Source organism: Nelumbo lutea, chromosome 1 (assembly GCF_056320005.1).
Source record: "Nelumbo lutea isolate HS-2025 chromosome 1, American lotus-T2T, whole genome shotgun sequence".
Taxonomy (NCBI): Eukaryota; Viridiplantae; Streptophyta; class Magnoliopsida; order Proteales; family Nelumbonaceae; genus Nelumbo; species Nelumbo lutea.
In genome coordinates, this window is record NC_142684.1 from 143,792,107 (window position 1) to 143,811,565 (window position 19,459).

Sequence of the window (19,459 nt, forward strand, 5' to 3'; positions counted from 1 at the left end):
CCTGGGATGAATAATTCGATGAGCTCGTAAGCGTCGATTCAATTCCTTAGGTTCTGGGAGTGACTCGTAGTCCGCTCCTTGTTTTTTTCCATGCCAAAGAGGCGACTGGGTCTTATGTGGTGGAGAGGTCTTCGCTAGTTTGGTATTTTGGTTTCTAGGCTCTAGGAGCGACTCGTAGTCCACTCTCCTTGATCTTGCCCACGCCGAAGAGGCGACTGGGTCTTATGTGGTATCGAGGTATTCGCCAGTTCGGTACTTTAGTGCTATGGCTGCACTGCATCAGCCTCGTGACGCCGATCACCCACTCCTACAAGAAACTACTAGGAGCTCGACCTACGGGGGCAACACTACTGACTTTAGGTCGCCAACTCGCACGGGAGCCTTGGAAGGCTCGACCAGTAAGGGCGTCCATGTAGTCTGTTGGCCACCAACTCCCTCGGAAGCCACAAAGAGCTCATCTTTGTAGAGGGGGCCTCGCAAAGAGGATTGATGAGGCTTTATCCGAGTTGAAATAAAGTTAGTAGAGCTGCTTAGTTTGTTAACTATCAATTTCTTGCATAGTCTTTGAGTTCATAAAAAATGGAAACTATAAAGCGAGAGCTTTAGTTTCTAAAAAGTAAGGACTTAGCCTTTTGGAAGATGAGGACTTAGCCTTTTAGAGGATGAGAAAGCTTTTTGTAGCGTTTCCCACAGATGGCCGATGACTCAGGCCGAAGTGGAGAACTTTGGTTGCCGAGTTGAGTCAAGCTGGGCATGCTAGGTGGCGAGCTGACTATAGTGTCGGGCTGCCTATGAGGTGCCGAGATGACAGGTGCCGAGCTGCCTGTGAGGTGTCGGGCTAACCGGGTGCCGAGCTGCCTGTGAGGTGCTGGACTGACCTAGTGGCGAGCTGCCTATAAGGTGTCAGGCTGACCTGGTGGTGAGTTGCCTGTGAGGTGTCGGGCTGACCTGGTGGCGAGCTGGATTGATGAGCTTCGTTGCTCTTTGGAGACCTGCAAGGAACCAAAATGTTAGAGGACCCGGGGTAGCTAACCTGACGAGGTTGCTTCGATGCTTAAGTCAGTACTCTCATAGTAGACTGCGAGCTAAAAATCACACAGTATGAGAGCTAGAATTTGCTTACTTGCTTTCCCCGCTTGCCATTGGGAATGGTGCCTTTATATAGGCATTGTTCACGTACCGCCCCCGAGATCTCCGAGAGGTCGTGTCTAACTGGTACGAGATCCTCGGAGGTAACTGCCATGCACGTTGACCATCTTCCGGAATGAGGGCCAACCTCCAAGGATCGTGGGGTATGCATGCCGAATTTGTCGGTGAGCACGTCTCGCAGGTCGCCAGGTTGGCGCATGTGCTAGGCTGCCAGGTCGCTAGGTTGTATACCATCAACTTGGTGAGTTGTTGCCTGAATGGTTCCAGGTGTCACCTAGTTGTTCTGAGGTGCCATGTGTCACAATGTCATTGGAGGGCAAAATCCGCCCTCATCAGCTCCATTGGTTCTGTTGCGTCTAGGTCATTGATTGGAATCTTTGGTTTTGATTTCTTCAAGGGAAGTAGGGGGTGGTGGTAGTACTTTTCCGGTTCTCGACAGGAATAGATTTCATTCAACACTCAACATTGATCAAGTTTTACTATCCAGCACGAAGACAAATATATTTAAATTCACAATAGAAAGTGAATTCCCTTTCCCTACCTGGTCAGCACGCATTTTCCTCACAAATTTCTTGAATAAACTAAGATTGCTCTCTTCTAGTAGATCATCTGATAACCGGAGGTATGTCATAGCAATCATACAGTTTTGGTGGGCCAGTTTTATTGACATCATTTGGTCTAGCATTTTTCAGGATCTGATTATAAGCTGTACTATCATATCTTGATAGGGCATTCTCACCTGCGATATCCAAGTTCTCCCTCCAACCTGCACTAAAAACCTAGGACCAAACATACTGAAGAACTCTTCAGCCTCACTGATCAGTTAATCTCCTAGCTTTTCTATGCTCGATCAGAAAATTTACCTTCTGAACAAGTTCCTCAGGTGCGCTTTTAGCATTTTCACTTTGTTCAGAGTCTCTCATCTCAATGCATGTAAAGTTCAAAATAGCATAGTGCCTTGACAGCATCCTGGCTATGGGCCGGTATCCATCACGTTTGCTCAAGTGGATTCCAGATACCTGTTTTAATAAGCATGGAAAGGAAACCCCTTTGAGCTTTTAATACCCACCAGAGTACACAATAAGTGATGGTAGTAATTAATTACTTACTTTTGCTGCTAAGTTGACTCTACACCCAAGGAAAGCCTGATTGGCTTCTTCAAGGATCTCATCTGCTTGCTTTAGTAACTGATTAGAATACCATGTTAAGAAGAATTTTCCCTTTTCAGTGAGATACGTTCCATTTTCTCCAAAGAATTCTGTAGCTTCAGGTGTGTCATTGTATGTCCCTGCATTGTCTGGTAATTCCCATTCTGGGTGTCCAACTGCTGTTGCAGCCTCTTTGAATTGTGATTTTAGATACTTGTCGTAGCACTGCAATTCATAATTAATTATAAGATTGTTGAAGTCATCATTTTATTGAAACTTGGAAGGCAGTGGCTTCTGTTGTATTATTTAATTTATTGTCCACGACGACACGACCATGCATGCATCTTCTTGCCAATCAACAAGAGAGGAGAAAAAATAATCGAAGAAGGGATCGAACTTAATTAATTAAGAAGCGATCGAGGAGTCAATGTCACCTGAAATTCTCCAATGCCTGGAAAGACCCAACCTTGATTTTGTGGGTAAGAGGGGAACCTGAGCTCGCCACATGGACCAAGCCCTACTTCAATATCTGTTATCAGCCCAGCCTCTAGGAAGTCCGACATGTTTTCTCTAAAACTCTTCATGTAATCGCTATATACCTGAAAGAGATAACGGCCGTGTGAATTCTACTAGAGCTTACTTAAGGATTAATTCAGTTTCTAAATCAAGGGTTTTCAATGCAAGTAGCTACCTAGTAAAACCCATGAAGCAAGCTAAGGTCGATCAATTAATTAAGGTTCAGAACAAACAGTAAGAAAAATCCAATCTGCAGGACTGTCCGGCCAGCGAGGACGGGCAGGTTATCCACACCATTGGTGACATACTCTCTGTCTCTGGTACCGGACCTGTTGGTGTAGAAGATATCTGGGTTTGATTCACCGATGTCAAGCAGCCACTGGGGAAGAGGAATGTTGACAACATCCCCTACGTTCCCTCCACACTGGTGGAACAACATTACAACTTGCAACTTCAAACCGCATTGTTGAATGATGTTGAACAAGCTCCGGTTAAGTGCTCCAAGCGTGTTGCTTGGTAGGGGTGAGAATTATTCGGTTAAAACCGAATTATCGAACTGAAAATTTCGGTTTCAGTTTTTTTGATTTTTGAGAAATTTGATTTGGTTAATTCGGTTTTTAATAATTTTGGTTTTCAGATTTAGAAATCCGGTCAATCAAAAACACTGAATTAGCTAAAATTCATTATATAATATATATTATTAAATATACATTATATGCTATATATCTATATATTAATATATTATATATAGTCTATTATAATGAAATTAAATTTTCTAATATATTATAATAATCATATATATATATATATTATAGGTTATAATATATAATAATAACTCAATTTGGTTTTCAACTGAAATAACCGAAAGCAGATCAATTTTTTTGAAAATCGGTTTTGGTTTCAGTTTTAAAAAAATTAATTTATTTGGTTAGGTTTTAACCGAATAAACCGAAAGCTCACCCCTATTGCTTGGGGCCCTTGGACTCTATGATCCCCCACCATACCGTTGGGGTTTCCTTCTTATGAGGTGGGACCCACTAATAATTACAAGAAAAAGAAAGGAAGAAAAGACAAAAAAAAAAAAAAAGGAATGAAATGTCAAGAGAATATTTGGCATTGGCTTGCAAGATAAGCCAACACATCCTTGGCTAACCAATGAATCGGTTAAAGCTCTCTTCACACTATCTACTCAACTCGAAAAATAGCTATCTAGGAAATATTAGAGAACAGAGTTGGGGTTTAGAAAAAAAGGTTTTTTGGAAGAAGAAGAAGAGTTATAAGGGCCGAGACGATGAAGAAGACAAATCTGTTTTTAGCATCTCCTCTTGCTTCCATTATTGTGCTTCTACCTTTGGTGAAAAATTTCTTGTTCGTTGTCCAGTTTAATGATGATTTCTATTATTGGTATCCAAAAGTTTTCTCGAGGTTCATCATCTAGTAGTAATTAGATATAAAAACATTGTACCCCATTATTATTACTAATAGTGGATGTTTTGGTCTTTTGTCCCGTAGTTTTTACCCTCGCATTGAATGGTTTTCCATGTAAAATTTGGTGTTTTCTGTTGCTTGCTCTGTGTTTCTTATTTGTGTTATTATTGTTGCATACTTGATATTTGAGATAGAAAATCTCTGTGATTTTTTCACAAGGAAAAATTAATGGGATTATTTCCAATAAACTAGTATAAGAGCATGGGTATGGTAAAACAACTTCAGATCACTGTGTTTTTACTAAGTATTTTTCTAGTGATGATTTTATCATTCTTTTGTTATATGTTGATGACATATTAATTGTTGGGCAAGATAAAACAAAAATTAACAGGTTAAAGAAGTAGTTAAGCAAGTCTTTCTCCATGAAGGACTTAGGTCCATCTCAACAAATCTTGGGTATGAAAATCTCACGTGATAGGAAATCCAAAAGGTTATGGTTGTCACGAGAAAGTTACATATAAAAGGTCATTGAGAGATTTTGCATGGACAAAGCAAAACCGACTAGTACTCCATTGGCAAATCATTTCAGATTGTCTAGTGATCAAAGCCCAAAGAATGAGAAAGAAATTGAAGAAATGAAGAACATTTGCTATGCTTCTGCCATATGAAGTTTTATGTATGCTATGGTTTGTATTAGGCTGGACATAGCACATGCAGTTGGTGTGGTTAGTAGGTTTCTTGCCATTCCAGGCAAAGGGCATTAGCTTGTAGTGAAATGGATCCTCAAGTATTTGAAAGGCACATCCAAGATATGTTTGTGTTTTGGTGATGGTAAACCTTTACTTGAAGAGTTTACAAATGATGATATGGTAGGTGACATTGACTCTAGAAAGTCTACATCAGGTTTCTTGTTCTATTTTGCTGGGGGAGTAGTGTTATGGCAGTCCAAGTTGCAAAAATATGTAGCCTTCTCAACTATAGAGGCTGAATATATAGCTGTCACAAAGGCTTGCAAAGAGATATTGTGGATGAAGATGTTCTTAAATGAACTTGGTTTGAAGCAAGAAAGATTTACACTTCTTTATGATAGTCAGAGTGCCATTCACGTGCGTAAGAATCCAAGCTCTCATTCTAAGTCCAAACACATTGATGCGAGGTATCAATGGATTCAGAATGTTCTTAAAGAAAGGGAAATGCAACTTGAAAAAATTCACACTGACAAGAATGGGTCAGACATGATGACCAAGGCCTTACCGAAAGAAAAGCTTGAATACTATAGAAATATTGCAGGTTTGGGCATGGTGCAGCCCTTTTCATAAGTCGAGAGGAGTAGATTGCTGGGGTTCCCTTCTTATGAGGTGGGGACCCACTAATAATTACAAGAAAAAGAAAGAAAGAAATGACAAAAAAAAAAGGAATGAAATATCAAGAGACTATTTGGCATTGGCTTGCAAGACAAACTAACACATCCTTGGCCAGCCAACGAATTGGTTAAATCTCTCTTCACACTGTCTATTCTCTCAACTCGAAAAATAGCTCTTTAAGAAATATTAGAGAACAGAGGGGTTTAAAGAAGAAGGTTTTTTGGAAGAAGAAGAGTTATAAGGGCTGAGACGATTCTATTTTCAGCATCTCCTCTTCCATTTGTACTTAAATACAAATATAATAGAATAGGGAGGTTGCCAAATATATATATATGCATGGACTCGGGGATGTAAAGGACGGTTGGTAATGGTTTAACTTAGACCAAGCTAGCTAGAGAGCTGCCTAGCTCTGCCTGTCTTGAACAAAAGATTTGCATATCTTGCACTGTTGATTACATCTCCTGACAAAAAAAATTAAGCAGACACTTCTGCAGTGGCAAGTGTACAGCATTTATCTCTATGGTCTTTTTCAAAAAGCGACATATTATTATTTATATATTGCTAGTTTATATTGGAACATATTTTCATATAAAGGTTTTCAAATAGGCTTGCTTCGTTCAAGGCAAAATTTACTATTTATTTTTTTGTCTGTAAATAGAGAATGCAAAGTTCAATCGTCTTCTCATGATCATATAAATCTTAATATATAATGTTCTTATCCTTACTGAAAGAGAAATTTACTTTCAGTTCAGTTGGGCAATTAATTAACCGATGAAAGTTCAATTCTTCATGTGTGTTTATTTTTAACTCTGATGGGAAGTAGGGAGGTGCATGGCTTGTACGTACACACAGTCTTTGAAGCTGGTTGAAATGATGGTATCCTTCTTTTTGGTTCAAGATCAATTAGGAAGGCTTCATAAGACATTTGGATCCAAAGATTGGGCCCGGGGCATCCAAACAGGAAAACAAGTGCATTTGGGTTTCCAAAAATGAAACCATGCATTTTACTCTATTGGAGTTAATACACAAGGGGGCAAGAGAGCTACAGTAACCGAAATTAAGCACATACACCTGGAGCGGTACGTACGTGGTCCTATCTCCTAACATATAGCCATGATAGCCGTTAGATCTTTCTTTTTCTAAATTTCATTTTTCTGTGTGGTGAGTGTTGATGATCAACCAACCACCTCAATCATGGCCATGGGGATACCTTTGCACGTGAAGAAATTAGTTGGTAAACATTCCTAGCAGATCTCAGACGGTCAGACCTTCAGAATGGGACCCATGAAGGAAAATATTGGCCACTGTTAGGTAAAACACGCGTCATTTTCATCATCGATCCATGTGATACAAAGTGAGAAGGGATAGATAAGGTTATTCTGTGTGTGATGATTGTCTAATGTCCATGAATGTATTCATTTTGGGGGCCCTCTTTGTGTCGTCACATCTAGGATTGACATAAACGTGGAAACCAACATTGCAAAGTATAACTCCAATATGTAAAGGACGGTTGATATATAATGGTTTTAATTTGGAAAAAGCTAGATAACTGCTTGTCTCCTTATTTTCTTTCACTGTTAAACCTCCACAAGGAAATGAAACAGACACTTAATTATGTTTCACATTTGTATACTGTTTTTTTTTAATCACGATCAACTTATTCGGATAAGCATTTATTTTAGATCAGAACAATAAACACTTACTTAACAATAAGTGTTTATTCAAGTAATCCAAAATTTAAATTTATTTTTAAGTGTTTATTAAATAAATATTTTTTTTATACCTATACTATACCTATTCAGAAGGGTTATTTTGAAGGAAAATTATCTAAAACTCACCATGAGTTTTCAATATTTTTTATAAATTTATTACAACTTTTCAAAATATTTAAAACCTACCATGTTAGTAAGTTTTTATTTTCTAAAGCTCACTTTTCGTTAATGCACCGTTAATGCTTCTTAACAGAGGTGTCCATATCAGCATAAATAACAAATTTTATGACCAAATTACTCTTAAATGGTGAGTTAGAGGAAAAATGGTCTTTTTCAGTTTTCAATTTTCTTGTTTTTTTTTTTATAATTTCTGTTTTTTTTTATATATTTTTCTATTTTATACAATCTATAAAATTTTCTGTACTTTTTGTTATTTATTTTCAATTTCTGTGTTTTTCTATAATTTTTGGTGTTTTTCTACAATTTTTATTTTCTGATTTTGTTTTTCAATTTCCATAATTTCTATAATTTGAAAATAATTTTTTATTATGATTGCAATTTCTATAATTTTTTATATTTTTCGTAATTTTTATGTTTTATGTATTTTATATTTGAAAATACTAAAGGATACAATGCAATGAACTGTTATTACGTAGAGAAAGATGGTTGTTAATATTTTTTTTTCATTAACTTGGGATCGACCGGATTATCAATTAGTGGGATACAATGCAATTTCAAGCCTGTAAGTAAAGACTAAAGGACACCATCTAAATACAATAAACAAAAAAAAAAAAAAAGACTAGAAGGTACATTGTTACTGAGGATCCAGCAATGGAATATGCTAATTGGTAACCACTAAATCTTGAGACATAGCCAGTAGCAATTGATGGATTGGCTCGTCCTTGTCTTTTTCCAAGAAAATTATTGACGACGCTTTTCTTTGAATAATTAATTTTTATAAAAAAAAGATATTAATTGTGATTGCTTGCTGCTTCTAGTCCCAGCAATCGCTGTTTGAAGCCTCGAATTTCTGAATGATTAATTTCCTATTTTTCTTTGGCACCTGATTGCTTGAGGACACATTCAAATCCTGCCTTGCCTGTTTCAACATCAAATGAACCATCTGTGTATAAATAAAATGGAGAAGTACGGATAGGTTTATTGCAGATTTCTGATTTTTATTACAGAGTTATAAACATTCAAAATGTGAATAACCCTCACTCTATATACTGTCTGTAAATTCGCATCAATTTCAAACTGATACCTATCTCAATTGTACTTTGGGCTTAAAAATTCTGGCCCTATGCTAAACCGTCATTCTCTGGATTTAGTCCTAATTGAGCTTAATTGACACCAGATTATTATTGCCCGAGGCAATGAATATTCAAGAAATATATGATGGAATGACTCGAACTCCTTTGAGCAAATGGCACATAACATGTCTTGATCTTGGAGCGAAGCTTTAAATTTATCTTTTGTTTTTTGTTCCAGCCAAGCCTTAAATTTGTTTTTTATTTTTAATTTAAACCTGTATTACCTTCCACATAAATACTTGGAATTTGTATATGGATCTTTTTTTTTTTTACTTCCATATTAACTTTTTGATGTGGCATAATCCGGGTGCTCCCTACTGGAGACGATCTAACTGGATAACCTGCAAGAAAGGAGTCAGAGATCTTGGGGTGGCTTACCCGGCGGGGACACTCCGATGGCTAAGTCACACTCAGTAGTAGTAGAGAGCTTGAAGATGATATCAATGTGTTTGAGAGCTAGAGAGCAAAGATTACGCATACACACATATAAAAAATATACCTTCGCCCCTGGGGGGTGAAGTCTTTATATACTGGAGTCCTCGTGGGTTAGTAGAGTAGTTCTTGGATCCTCGCTGTGATGGGATCCGTTTGCGTGTTAGGTGGATAAAATGCCATCAATCGGTAAGATTGCCCGCTCCCGTTTGAATCGGGGAGTGGGTGAGCTAATATAGCCATTATAAGTCATAATCCCGTAAAATGCGGAGTACGGTGGTGAGCTCCTCGGGGTTGTAACGTGGAAGTCGGCCTGATTAGGTAGCGACCTGTAAGGTGCCGGGCAGCCTGGTGGCGAGCCGACTAGTGGCAAACTTCCTGAGCTCGTGCTCTTTAGATCTGACCTAATATGAATGTCGAAGTGCCTTGGGACCGAGGTGGTCCTGATGTGACCTTATGCCGTTGTATACTCGTCCCGGGGTAGTCTTGAACGAGGTGGTTCATTTGTCCGGGTTCAATCTGTAGCGGGCTTGATATTGTTATCCTGGTCGCGATCCGATACCGGGGTGACTTCAGTTCAGGGGTATCAGGGTACCCGAGGTTGCTTTGTAGCGAATTGATCTATCACTTGTGTCGAGTCACGTCCATGTGCCGATCTGATCATGTTGAGTTGTCACTTATGCCGAGTCACGTCTATGCGTCTCCCTGTTACGAGGTCGGGCCAAATTTCCCTTCATCACTTTCCAATCAAACATTAGAGTTGATGAGGAAAGGAATGCCTGAATGAAAAAGATAGATAGATAGAAGCTGTTTTTGACTGTGTATTGGACCGAGTGATTTCTTTTTTCCAAACAAGATTGTCTGCTTCTAGTTTGATGATTTAGGTAAGACATAAAACCAGGTCTTACCAATTTAGATTTGAAATGCGTCAGATCCTCTAGCCCGACCTAAACCCAAATGCCAATGGCATTTGAAAAGTGTTATCAAACACCATCTTAGATTGGTGTTATTAATGTATTCTTAGGATTTACTTGAGTTTCCAGAGTGTATCCATTATGTTTTAATTTTTCCAATCATATCTATACGTATCCAAAATATATCTCAATGCCACTCTTAAAATTGTATTCCTAATACTCTTTGCATTTGAAATACTTTGAACATTGATATACATTAGAGGAGACTTGGGGGGTGGGAATAAAGCAGGGTACACATGAGACTAGGGGTATAAATAGATCAAATTCAAATCTAATAAGGCAATATCCAAATTTCAATCCGATTAGAAAATCTGATATCCAAATTCGATTAAATATTCGAATATTTGATTTGATTCGAATTTGGCCAATTAATTATTTTAGGTAATTAATAAATATATAAAATCAATATTTGATTTATAGAAAGTATATAGATATATAAATTATTTATATGATTTAATTATTTTATTTATAAATTATAAAACATTTAAATATTTTATATATTATATGTAAGAATTAAATAATTAGTCGAATTTGAATATTTATCAAATCGAATCGAATCGAATCGAATTAGGTCATATCTGAAATCGAATTCGATTAGCTATTTGATATGAATAGGATATCTGAATTTGACTGATTAGATATTCGAATTATTAGAATATTTGAATAGTTTGGATTTATTGTTGAATCACTTCTTACAAATATTATTGATGTTCTTTTATACACATGACCAAATCACCTTAGTCTACTTTTTTTTTTTTTTTTATCATCTATTGGAGATAATGTGAGACTCTTTTGAATAACATAAATGAAGAGTAAACTCAAAAATACAAATGAATAAGAAAGCAAAAAAAAAAAAAAAAAAAACAAAAGCTTATTGTTTAGTTGGATATTAGGCCATATTTAGTTCAATTCTCATTCTTATCCAAGATGAAATTCTAAAATGGAAAAGAATGGGTAAAAATAGGCAGGATGAGCAAATATTGCTATGACCCAAACACTCTTTTCCTAAAATGAATTCTTTTCAGACTGACAAGTGTCCTATTTGCTCGTTTTCATTCTTCAAAAAAAAAAAAATTGTCGGTATTCGCAAACCACCAGCTTAGGTCTCCTATAGTTAATCTTTACCAATTGGCATAGATGTTTTTATAAAAGTGCTTTCGTAAAAATGCTTTTATAAAAGTACTTTTCTAAAAGTGCTTTTGTACTTTTGTAAAAGGGCTTTCATAAAAGTACTTTTATAAATGTACTTTCGTAAAAGTATTTTCATAAAAGTACTTTTGTAGAAGTGCTTTTATAAAAGTTCTTTTGTAAAAGTACTATACAAGTGCTTTTATAAAATTACTTCCATAAAAGTGCTTTTGTAAAAGTACTTTCATAGAAGTGCTTTTATAAAAGTACTTTCGTAAAAGCAATTTTATAATAGTGCTTTCGTAAAAGTATTTCCATAAAAGTACTTCCATAAAAATATTTTCCTAAAAGTGCTTTTATAAAAGTATTTTCATAAGTGCTTTAGTAATGTACTTTTATAAAAGTGCTTCTGTAAAAGTACTTCTGCAAAAGTGCTTTCGCAAAAGTAAACATATATGGCAACAGTTTTATAGGTAGAGTTTCCTCAAAGAATGAAATGAGCAAGATGGGGCATGATTATTTTTCATGCTGCAGGCTAGTCAGTTTTTGTGTTATGGGACTTGTTTTTCATTTTAAAAAGAATGTGACCCTAGGCAAGAATTTTGTAACCAAATACTAATGTTATTCATTCTTGCCCATTCTTACCTAAAATAAATAAGAATTAAGAGAACGAGGCCCCAGAACAGTGAACCAAACATGACCTAATTTGTTCATTCCATAGACATAATTCATCCTTCTATCATTCCACTTATGGACACTTGAGGGTAGATTGAGCTACTTTTGAGAAGACAATGACAACAGCTTCAATGGAGAACCATGTTTTTGGATTTCAGACAGTTATTTTGGGCTCACCACGGTTTTCACTTTTCACTAAACATGACTTATAGGTTGTCCAGCAGGGCGGAAAATGATGAATTGACAACTCATGTTCGTTTGCCTTGAGGTTAGATTGGACTTGCGAAGTTGCAAACATAGCGGCAGATATCAAGGTAGTGGTCAGCAGTCCAGCTGGCTATTGTCCTTGTCTGCATATAGCTGGTTAATATGAAATTAGATTTGATCCTCATAAGACCGTGATTAATGATTAAGCATCTGAAGCTTGGGCATGAAGAGAAGTTGCTTCTAGCCTTCTAACACCACCCCGGCCCATCGATGCTTAGCCTCAACATTGTTGCTATCATTGCTCATGGTTCCTTCACGTGGGATCTGAATCTAATACAAACAAATTGCCACACCCACTCTTGGGCTTGGATTGGATTGGAACCAGCCCAACCCGAGCTAAATCCGTTATTTTTGGAACTTCTAAGACACGCCAATTTGATCTAAAGATTGGGTTGGCTAGGATACGGTTTTGTTTTCCATGTTTACGATAATGGTAGAGGGAAAATCTATGGTACCGAAAAGACATGGTACCGGAAGAACTTCGATCAATCAAAACATCCTATGAATTGTGATAAACACCACCTACCACCTGATTGATCCCCAGTTAGTTGGATGCAAGTTCTTCCAGTATCATAGTCGAAGCCAATGGTAGGAACCTGGGATCTGCTGCTAGTCACTCTATGTACAACAGGCTATATAACCAATCTAGAGTGAATACACCAGTGACCAGTGTTTTGAACACATGGCTGCCAACATTGGTGTGTTCACTGTTGATTGGTTACGTATCCCGATATACAAAGCGGGGTGAGGAGCATATCCTAAAGTTTAATGGTTTCCATGCACTGCAGCATGACATGTCACTTAGTTCTATTGTGGTCCAACCCATCCTACAGCTATAGGGCTTTCTGCCCTATATCTCTTTATCAATTGTTTTAAGATTAATCAACAGGCCTCACCCACGTTTACTTTTCTGGAGCATTCTTTGGAATGTATTAAAAAGAAAAACAAAAAGGAATAATCCACAATGAAGATAGCTCATCCACAAGCAGCCTAAACCCGAGACAACGGGCCGTAGACCGAGCTAGGCCCACAATTGAATCCACACAATGCAAAGATGAACAAACTCAACCCAAAAACCAAAAAGAAACACAAAAAGTCAAAAAGACCCAACAAAGCACAATCTCAGAAAAGGCCCGGGCCAGCCCATCCCCAACAGTGGCAATACTATAACTGACCTTTAATCTCAGCATCTCTACAAATAATTGACCTTAATATGTTTGGTTTGAAGGAAAAAGAAGAGAAAGGAAAGGAAAGTTAGAAAAACCCTTACGAATCTTGTATAGGTTTTTCCAACTTTTCTTTCTTTTCCCTATCTTTTCCTTCAAATCAAACATAGAGTAAAAAAATATGTTACACCGAAAGGTCACGCCATGAACCAGGTTAGCCCAAGCCTCCACTCCCAATTCCAATTAGGCTAACCCAAAAAGAACCAGGGGTTTGTTTCAGAACTTTCATAATTCCAAATGGAGGTTGTAGGGACCATGTTGGAGTGGGGCGAGGAGACGATCTACCTTGCTCATTGCTCATGATCTAACTGCATCTGGATTTTGACTGAAAGACTGAGAATGTGATCCATACTAAACAACCTAATCCTACATAATAAACAGTTCTCGAATGATTAGTTAATTAGTGTATATAAAGAAGAGGAACATTCACCATCATAAGCACGTAGCTTAATAAAAGCTGATTTCTGGATTTGATTATGACTCATCTAACTGGATTAATGATAAGTAGGGTCCTTATTGTACCGAGTACTGACTCTAGTTAACATTTTTTTATGAGTCATATTGGCTCTAAGGTCTCTAACTCTAACATTGAGACAAAGGTTCATTACGAGTGACGTGTGGCCATGGGTCACCCGGATATCTCACATGCCAAACCCGGTCATTGGCCACAAGTCCCACTAGGGCTGTTCATGGGTTGGGTTGAGTCGATTTATCACGGTTTTTTCAATAGATTCACCTGGTCGGATTACCTGACATAGAAATCGAAATTGACCCAGTGTTAAGCAAAACCGACATGGTCGGTTTGAGTCAGGTTGGGTCAGTTTGGGTCGATTTCGGTTCTAAGTTCATCTCTGTGATAAAATCTTGCTAATTTTAAAAAGTCATAAATTGAACAGCATTTCAGCCATCTCCTATGATAAAATTTAAATGAAAAGTTAATCACAAAAGTTGTTCATTAATCACTATTCACTAATCCAAAGTTTCTTGCAACCATTCAAAAACTAGGTGGCCTAATGGGCTTTGAAACTTTATGTTTGAACTAGGAACTAAGTCGGTTCGGGTTGGATCGGTTTTTGTTTTCTTGTGTGAAAACCAAAATCGACCCGAATCATCGGTTTAGGAATTTGCACATCCCAAAACCAATCCGTACCGATAAAAACCCAATCGACTCGAATTAGGTCAGTCCAGGTTGATCGATTTGATCGGATTGAGCCTTCTTATAAACAGCCCTAAGGCCCACAAAAGATTTTTGACCCGTTCACAGCTTCAACTTGGGTCTATGTGTTTTAGAGCGGCATACATTTTGGTTAGTTTAGAAAGAATACAAATACAAATATGTAGAGTGCAAAATCTTACATTCTGTATTATTTTTTATGCATTTATACTGTATATATTTATATTTGTATTCCCTCCAAACTGAGCCTTATTTATAATATATTCCAATTTCAATTGGAATTGATGTGAAACTCAAACACTTCGTATAAACCGATTTCTTATCCATTAATTATTAATGTTATACACATCTCTATTATAGATTAATAGATGTTAGAGTGGGTAGGAAAATTATGACTCACATTGTAGGGTCGCTGCAAAGCCTGCAACCTCAGCTGCCCTAGCTCCACAGAAATTTATGGAGTTCTCTTACCCAGCTTGTCTTATACGAGAAAGGATAATAATAAAGAAAAGGCTATTGTAGATAGCTACCAAGGTGGGAGCCATCTCTCTATCAATTGATTTTTTCGTTCCATACCCATCCATAAAAGAGACAAACATCTCCCCTCGGCAAGATGGTATCAACTTCAAGTTTTAACCAGCTGCTGCTTTATATAATTAGTCCCGAACAAAGAGCAGATCAGAAGAAGCGGTCGACACAGAAGAAAGATGGAAAGACAAGAGCAGGTTGTGAAATCGAGGGTTGTTAAAGTTGAATCGTCGGAGTCATGGGACCTTCTTGTAACTGAAGCCACCAATAAAGGCTGCCCTGTAAGTCCCCTCTTCCCAATTCTGTTGACTGTTGCCATACAAAAAGCACACCCAGACACAGACCACAACACTGGCCCCCGCCGACCTTCCCATGTTTTGGTGTATAGAGTTGAACCCTAGGCAATTGTGATCAGTTGATCGAGGAACTTCTATCGAACCATTAAAACCTCGACGATTGCACAGCCCTTGTTAATTGAAGTTTTCTCTTCGTTATGTATCGTGCATACAGTGATTATTTACCAAGGATCTTTTATAGGAAGACATGGATCCACAAATTCAACTCCCTCTGGTTGTACACCTTTTTTGATTTTTGAAAGCTACTCCTGGTTGTACATCTACTCTGCAATCCCTCTGATAATATAATATACTTGCTTGGTTGCTTATTACTCAAAACAAGGAAACAGGGCACAGGGGAGAGAGAGAGAGAGAAAGAGATGAGATGATTGATGATTGATCACTTGTTCATGCAAGTGAGATGTTTCTGATCTAGTGGTGGCCGAGGCTGACAAGTGTCAATGCTTACATTGAGAAATCGATAATTTTGTTTGTGGTATCTGGGATAATTTTGCTTGTGGTATCTGGGCTAGCTACTGCTGCTTGTTTTCCATGTTAAATCTACATTTATTACATTTTCATTTTATCTTTTGGGTGGTGGATTTCTTCAATCTTATTTTGACGTTTTGTTTCTGGTTCCAACTTTGCTTTTGTTTAATTTATTTTGTGTTGCAAGGTTGTGGTGCATTTTACTGCTGCTTGGTGTATTCCCTCAGTTGCAATGAAATCGTTTTTTGAAGAACTGGCAATGGGTTACCAAGATGTTCTGTTTCTCGTGGTTGATGTTGATGAGGTCAAGGTAATATCTTTTACAGTCTCTATCTTCTCTCCTAGTCATCATCAATGTCAGAGTTTTGCAAACCAGACCGGGCTAAAGGTTTTTTCTCGGTTTCCCAGTCAAAGATGGTTCAATCTGAACAAACCCTTTTTTCCACTTCTCAATGACCAAACCCAAATAGTTCTTTTCCTGTTTAACCCGGGCAACTTAGGCTAGTTTCATTCAATCACCATCACAATTTACAGGAATCAGCTCATCTGAATCTAATCCACCTATTGGCTATATCAAACAAAACCCATTTGGTATGCCACGGGGGTTCCTAATCCTTGTATATTTTGTGTTTAGTTCACGATGGATCTAAATAAAATATCAATGGACCTTGGTTCTGTTCTGATTTTTTTTATTATTTTCGTTTTAATTTTCATGGTTTAGGAGGTGGCAACCAAGCTGGACATAAAGGCCATGCCAACATTTGTGCTGATGAAGGAGGGAACCCAAGTAGATAAGCTTGTGGGTGCAAATCCAGAAGAGATAAAGAAAAGGATTGATGGTTTTGTTGAGTCCATCCGTTCATACAAGGCGTAGTTGTTGGAAGTATGAAGCATGAATAGAGAGATATAAGTGCTTTACTTGTGGATAGTTTAAAATACAACAATTTCATTTGGGTATGTTTTCGTTTGAGGGTTATGATTGTCATGTTGGTTGGTTGATGTATATATGCTCTATCAATGTAAATGCCTTTCTCCATCCTCAGATGCTATCCGAGTTTTGAGTTGGTGTTTGTCAACCTTTTTAGTGGTTTATAATGGAGTACTTTGTGAAGGAAATTTCTCCCTTTGTTAATAAAAATAGGTGTAGAGATAAGATCTAAAATCTAAGTTCTAAGCCGGTGGTTCTTTTGTACATTCATTGATAATTTGATATCATAATTCATAAGAGGGGCCTTTTGATAACAGCTGAATTGAAACTGATTTATTTATTTATTTTAACACTACCCCTCCCCCACCCTTTGAAAACCAGAAGAGGGGAAAGTCACATGATTGATTTATTATTTTAATGAATAAAATGATTAAATAAAAAAACATTATTTTGGCTTATGTCTGCTGTATGGTCAATGCCAAAATGTATTTCTGAGAAAAATACAAAAATCTCGTGGACGGCAGGATTCGAACCTGCGCGGGCGGAGCCCACATGATTTCTAGTCATGCCCGATAACCACTCCGGCATTGACCAAGAAAATTATTAAATATTTCTTATTATTTATAACTTTTTCTATCCAACCCATCATTACAATTTAGCATTCCAAAGTATGCCCTGCATAATGATGTTACTTTGAAATCGTTTTAAGCTTTCACTTGTGTGTCTACCTGACAGACTGAGAAACATTTAGTAGGCTAGTTGTATGTCTTTGAAGTTCAAAAGGCCCAAATATAAGACATTTCAGATTGAAAATTTTACAGTAGATATCCATTTACGGTTGTTCTATAACATTTTGTTATTATTTGTTTTTGAAAAAAAAAAGACGTCCTTAAACTTTATTTTTTGTTTTAATTAAAAGGTAAAAACAAGTTTACTTTTATTTCAAAAGCAAAACATGTATTCTAAATCATCAAAATAATGGCTTTTAAAGCATAAGAAAATTTTGTAATGGAGAAATCATATGGTTTATATAACATGATACTAAATAATGTGATTAAAGCATGTTTTTCAAACCTACTACGTTTTAGAGTCTTGGGGTGGCTATATTTGATATTTTCTAGAACCAAACTACATAATATAAGTAGGCCTAGGTTGAACCAAACTACACAATATCACTAAATCCATGGGAATGACCACACTAATTGCCAATGTTGGAGGGCATCAATTTTTATTAAATTTTGTTCAGGCAACACATGATATAAACCTTTTCCCCATCCTCTCCCTCCCAATAGGGGTGAGCATGGGTTGGTTTGATTTGGTTTCATGGTAGAACTTAGAACCTACCTTTTAGGGGCCAATTTTAGGTTTTTAGAACTGGAACCTACTTTGTGAAGGTTAGTTTTATGGTCGGTTCTGGCCTTGGTGGTTATGAGGTTGGTTTCATGGTCTACCCTTGGAACCTGTCCTTCTTTACTTTTCCCCATTAAAAAAGAAAAACATATTTTTTAAAAACGTGATTTTTAATAAATATAATATATAGTTTAAAACTTATATTATCTTTGTTGATTAAATCGAGTAATTTAATATGTAGATCATCATCATATATTAATATATGGTTCAAAACTTATTATTATAATTTAAACTTTACACACACACACAAACATTACTATAACAAGTACAAATAGCCTCTAAAATCTTTAGAATTTGTATTGACTAAAATACCCCCTTTTTGAAATATGGTCCCTTTATTATGAGGGTAGAAAATGTAATTTGAATACTATTATTCAATGCATTCAATTCTTTCTCATTAAATTTAACATTAAGGGTTAACTTATTCAATTCCCTCATTGAATCATATATTTAAAGGGTTAACTTATTATGATCATCACTAAAATCTACTAATTAAATCAATACATAATAAATTAATAATTCCAATAACATAAAAAATGGAAAATTAATGTTTTCATCTTGGTGGTGGTAAGAAATTAAACCATTTCGGTCAAATGGGCTAATTCATGTTGCCACAATTAAAAAATGAAAACTCAAAAATAGATAAAATGTAAAAACAAATATAGAAATTAAAGAAAAATTTGGGAACATTTTTAAGATCTCATATATTTGACATATTAAACAATAATAAGGGTGAGGAACTTCCTTTTTGACTAAACTAGTATTTTTTAATTTAGTCCCTTTTTAATTTTGAGGGCTAATGATGTAATATCATTTACAATTTTTCACATCATTTAATTCCCTCTCATTAAGTCTTATATTTGAGGTATTAACTCACATTCTCTTACATTAAATATTGTATTTAAGGTATTTTTTTTTTATTTAATAGATTATAATAATTAGATTTCTATTAAATACTTTTTAGCAATATGAAACAAATGTTTTTTTAAGGGTAAAATGCTGAAACCTCCCCTGAAGTTTGGTAATTGCAATCACCTCCCCTGAACTTTCTAACATGTAGAGTCACAAGTAGACCCCTTCTCTTATAATCCTCTAATAAGAGACATAAAAATGTCCAAAATAACCATGTAGTTACTTTGACTAAAATGTTTATTTTCCAAATTTTCCCTTCATGTCAATCACTACCCGAAACCCTTCCATTTTTTTCTTAAAATTTGTATTGTTTGTTATGTAAAAACTAACCTTAATAGTAATTGTATGGGA

At 36.4% G+C, this 19,459-nt stretch overlaps 1 protein-coding gene and 1 pseudogene across 1 annotated transcript; one reads left to right on the top strand and one right to left on the bottom strand.

Annotated features, from left to right (window-relative positions):
- Positions 1 to 1,455: 1,455 nt before the first annotated feature.
- Positions 1,456 to 8,440, bottom strand: LOC148878084 (beta-amylase-like; annotated as a pseudogene).
- Positions 8,441 to 15,021: 6,581 nt separating this feature from the next.
- CXXS1 (thioredoxin family protein CXXS1) lies at positions 15,022 to 16,900 on the top strand. The gene is made up of 3 exons (XM_088948739.1): positions 15,022 to 15,315; positions 16,046 to 16,168; positions 16,580 to 16,900. Exons 1-3 carry the CDS (start codon positions 15,214 to 15,216, stop codon positions 16,730 to 16,732), a joined length of 378 nt encoding a protein of 125 aa, XP_088804865.1. The 5' UTR covers positions 15,022 to 15,213; the 3' UTR covers positions 16,733 to 16,900.
- Positions 16,901 to 19,459: the final 2,559 nt, after the last annotated feature.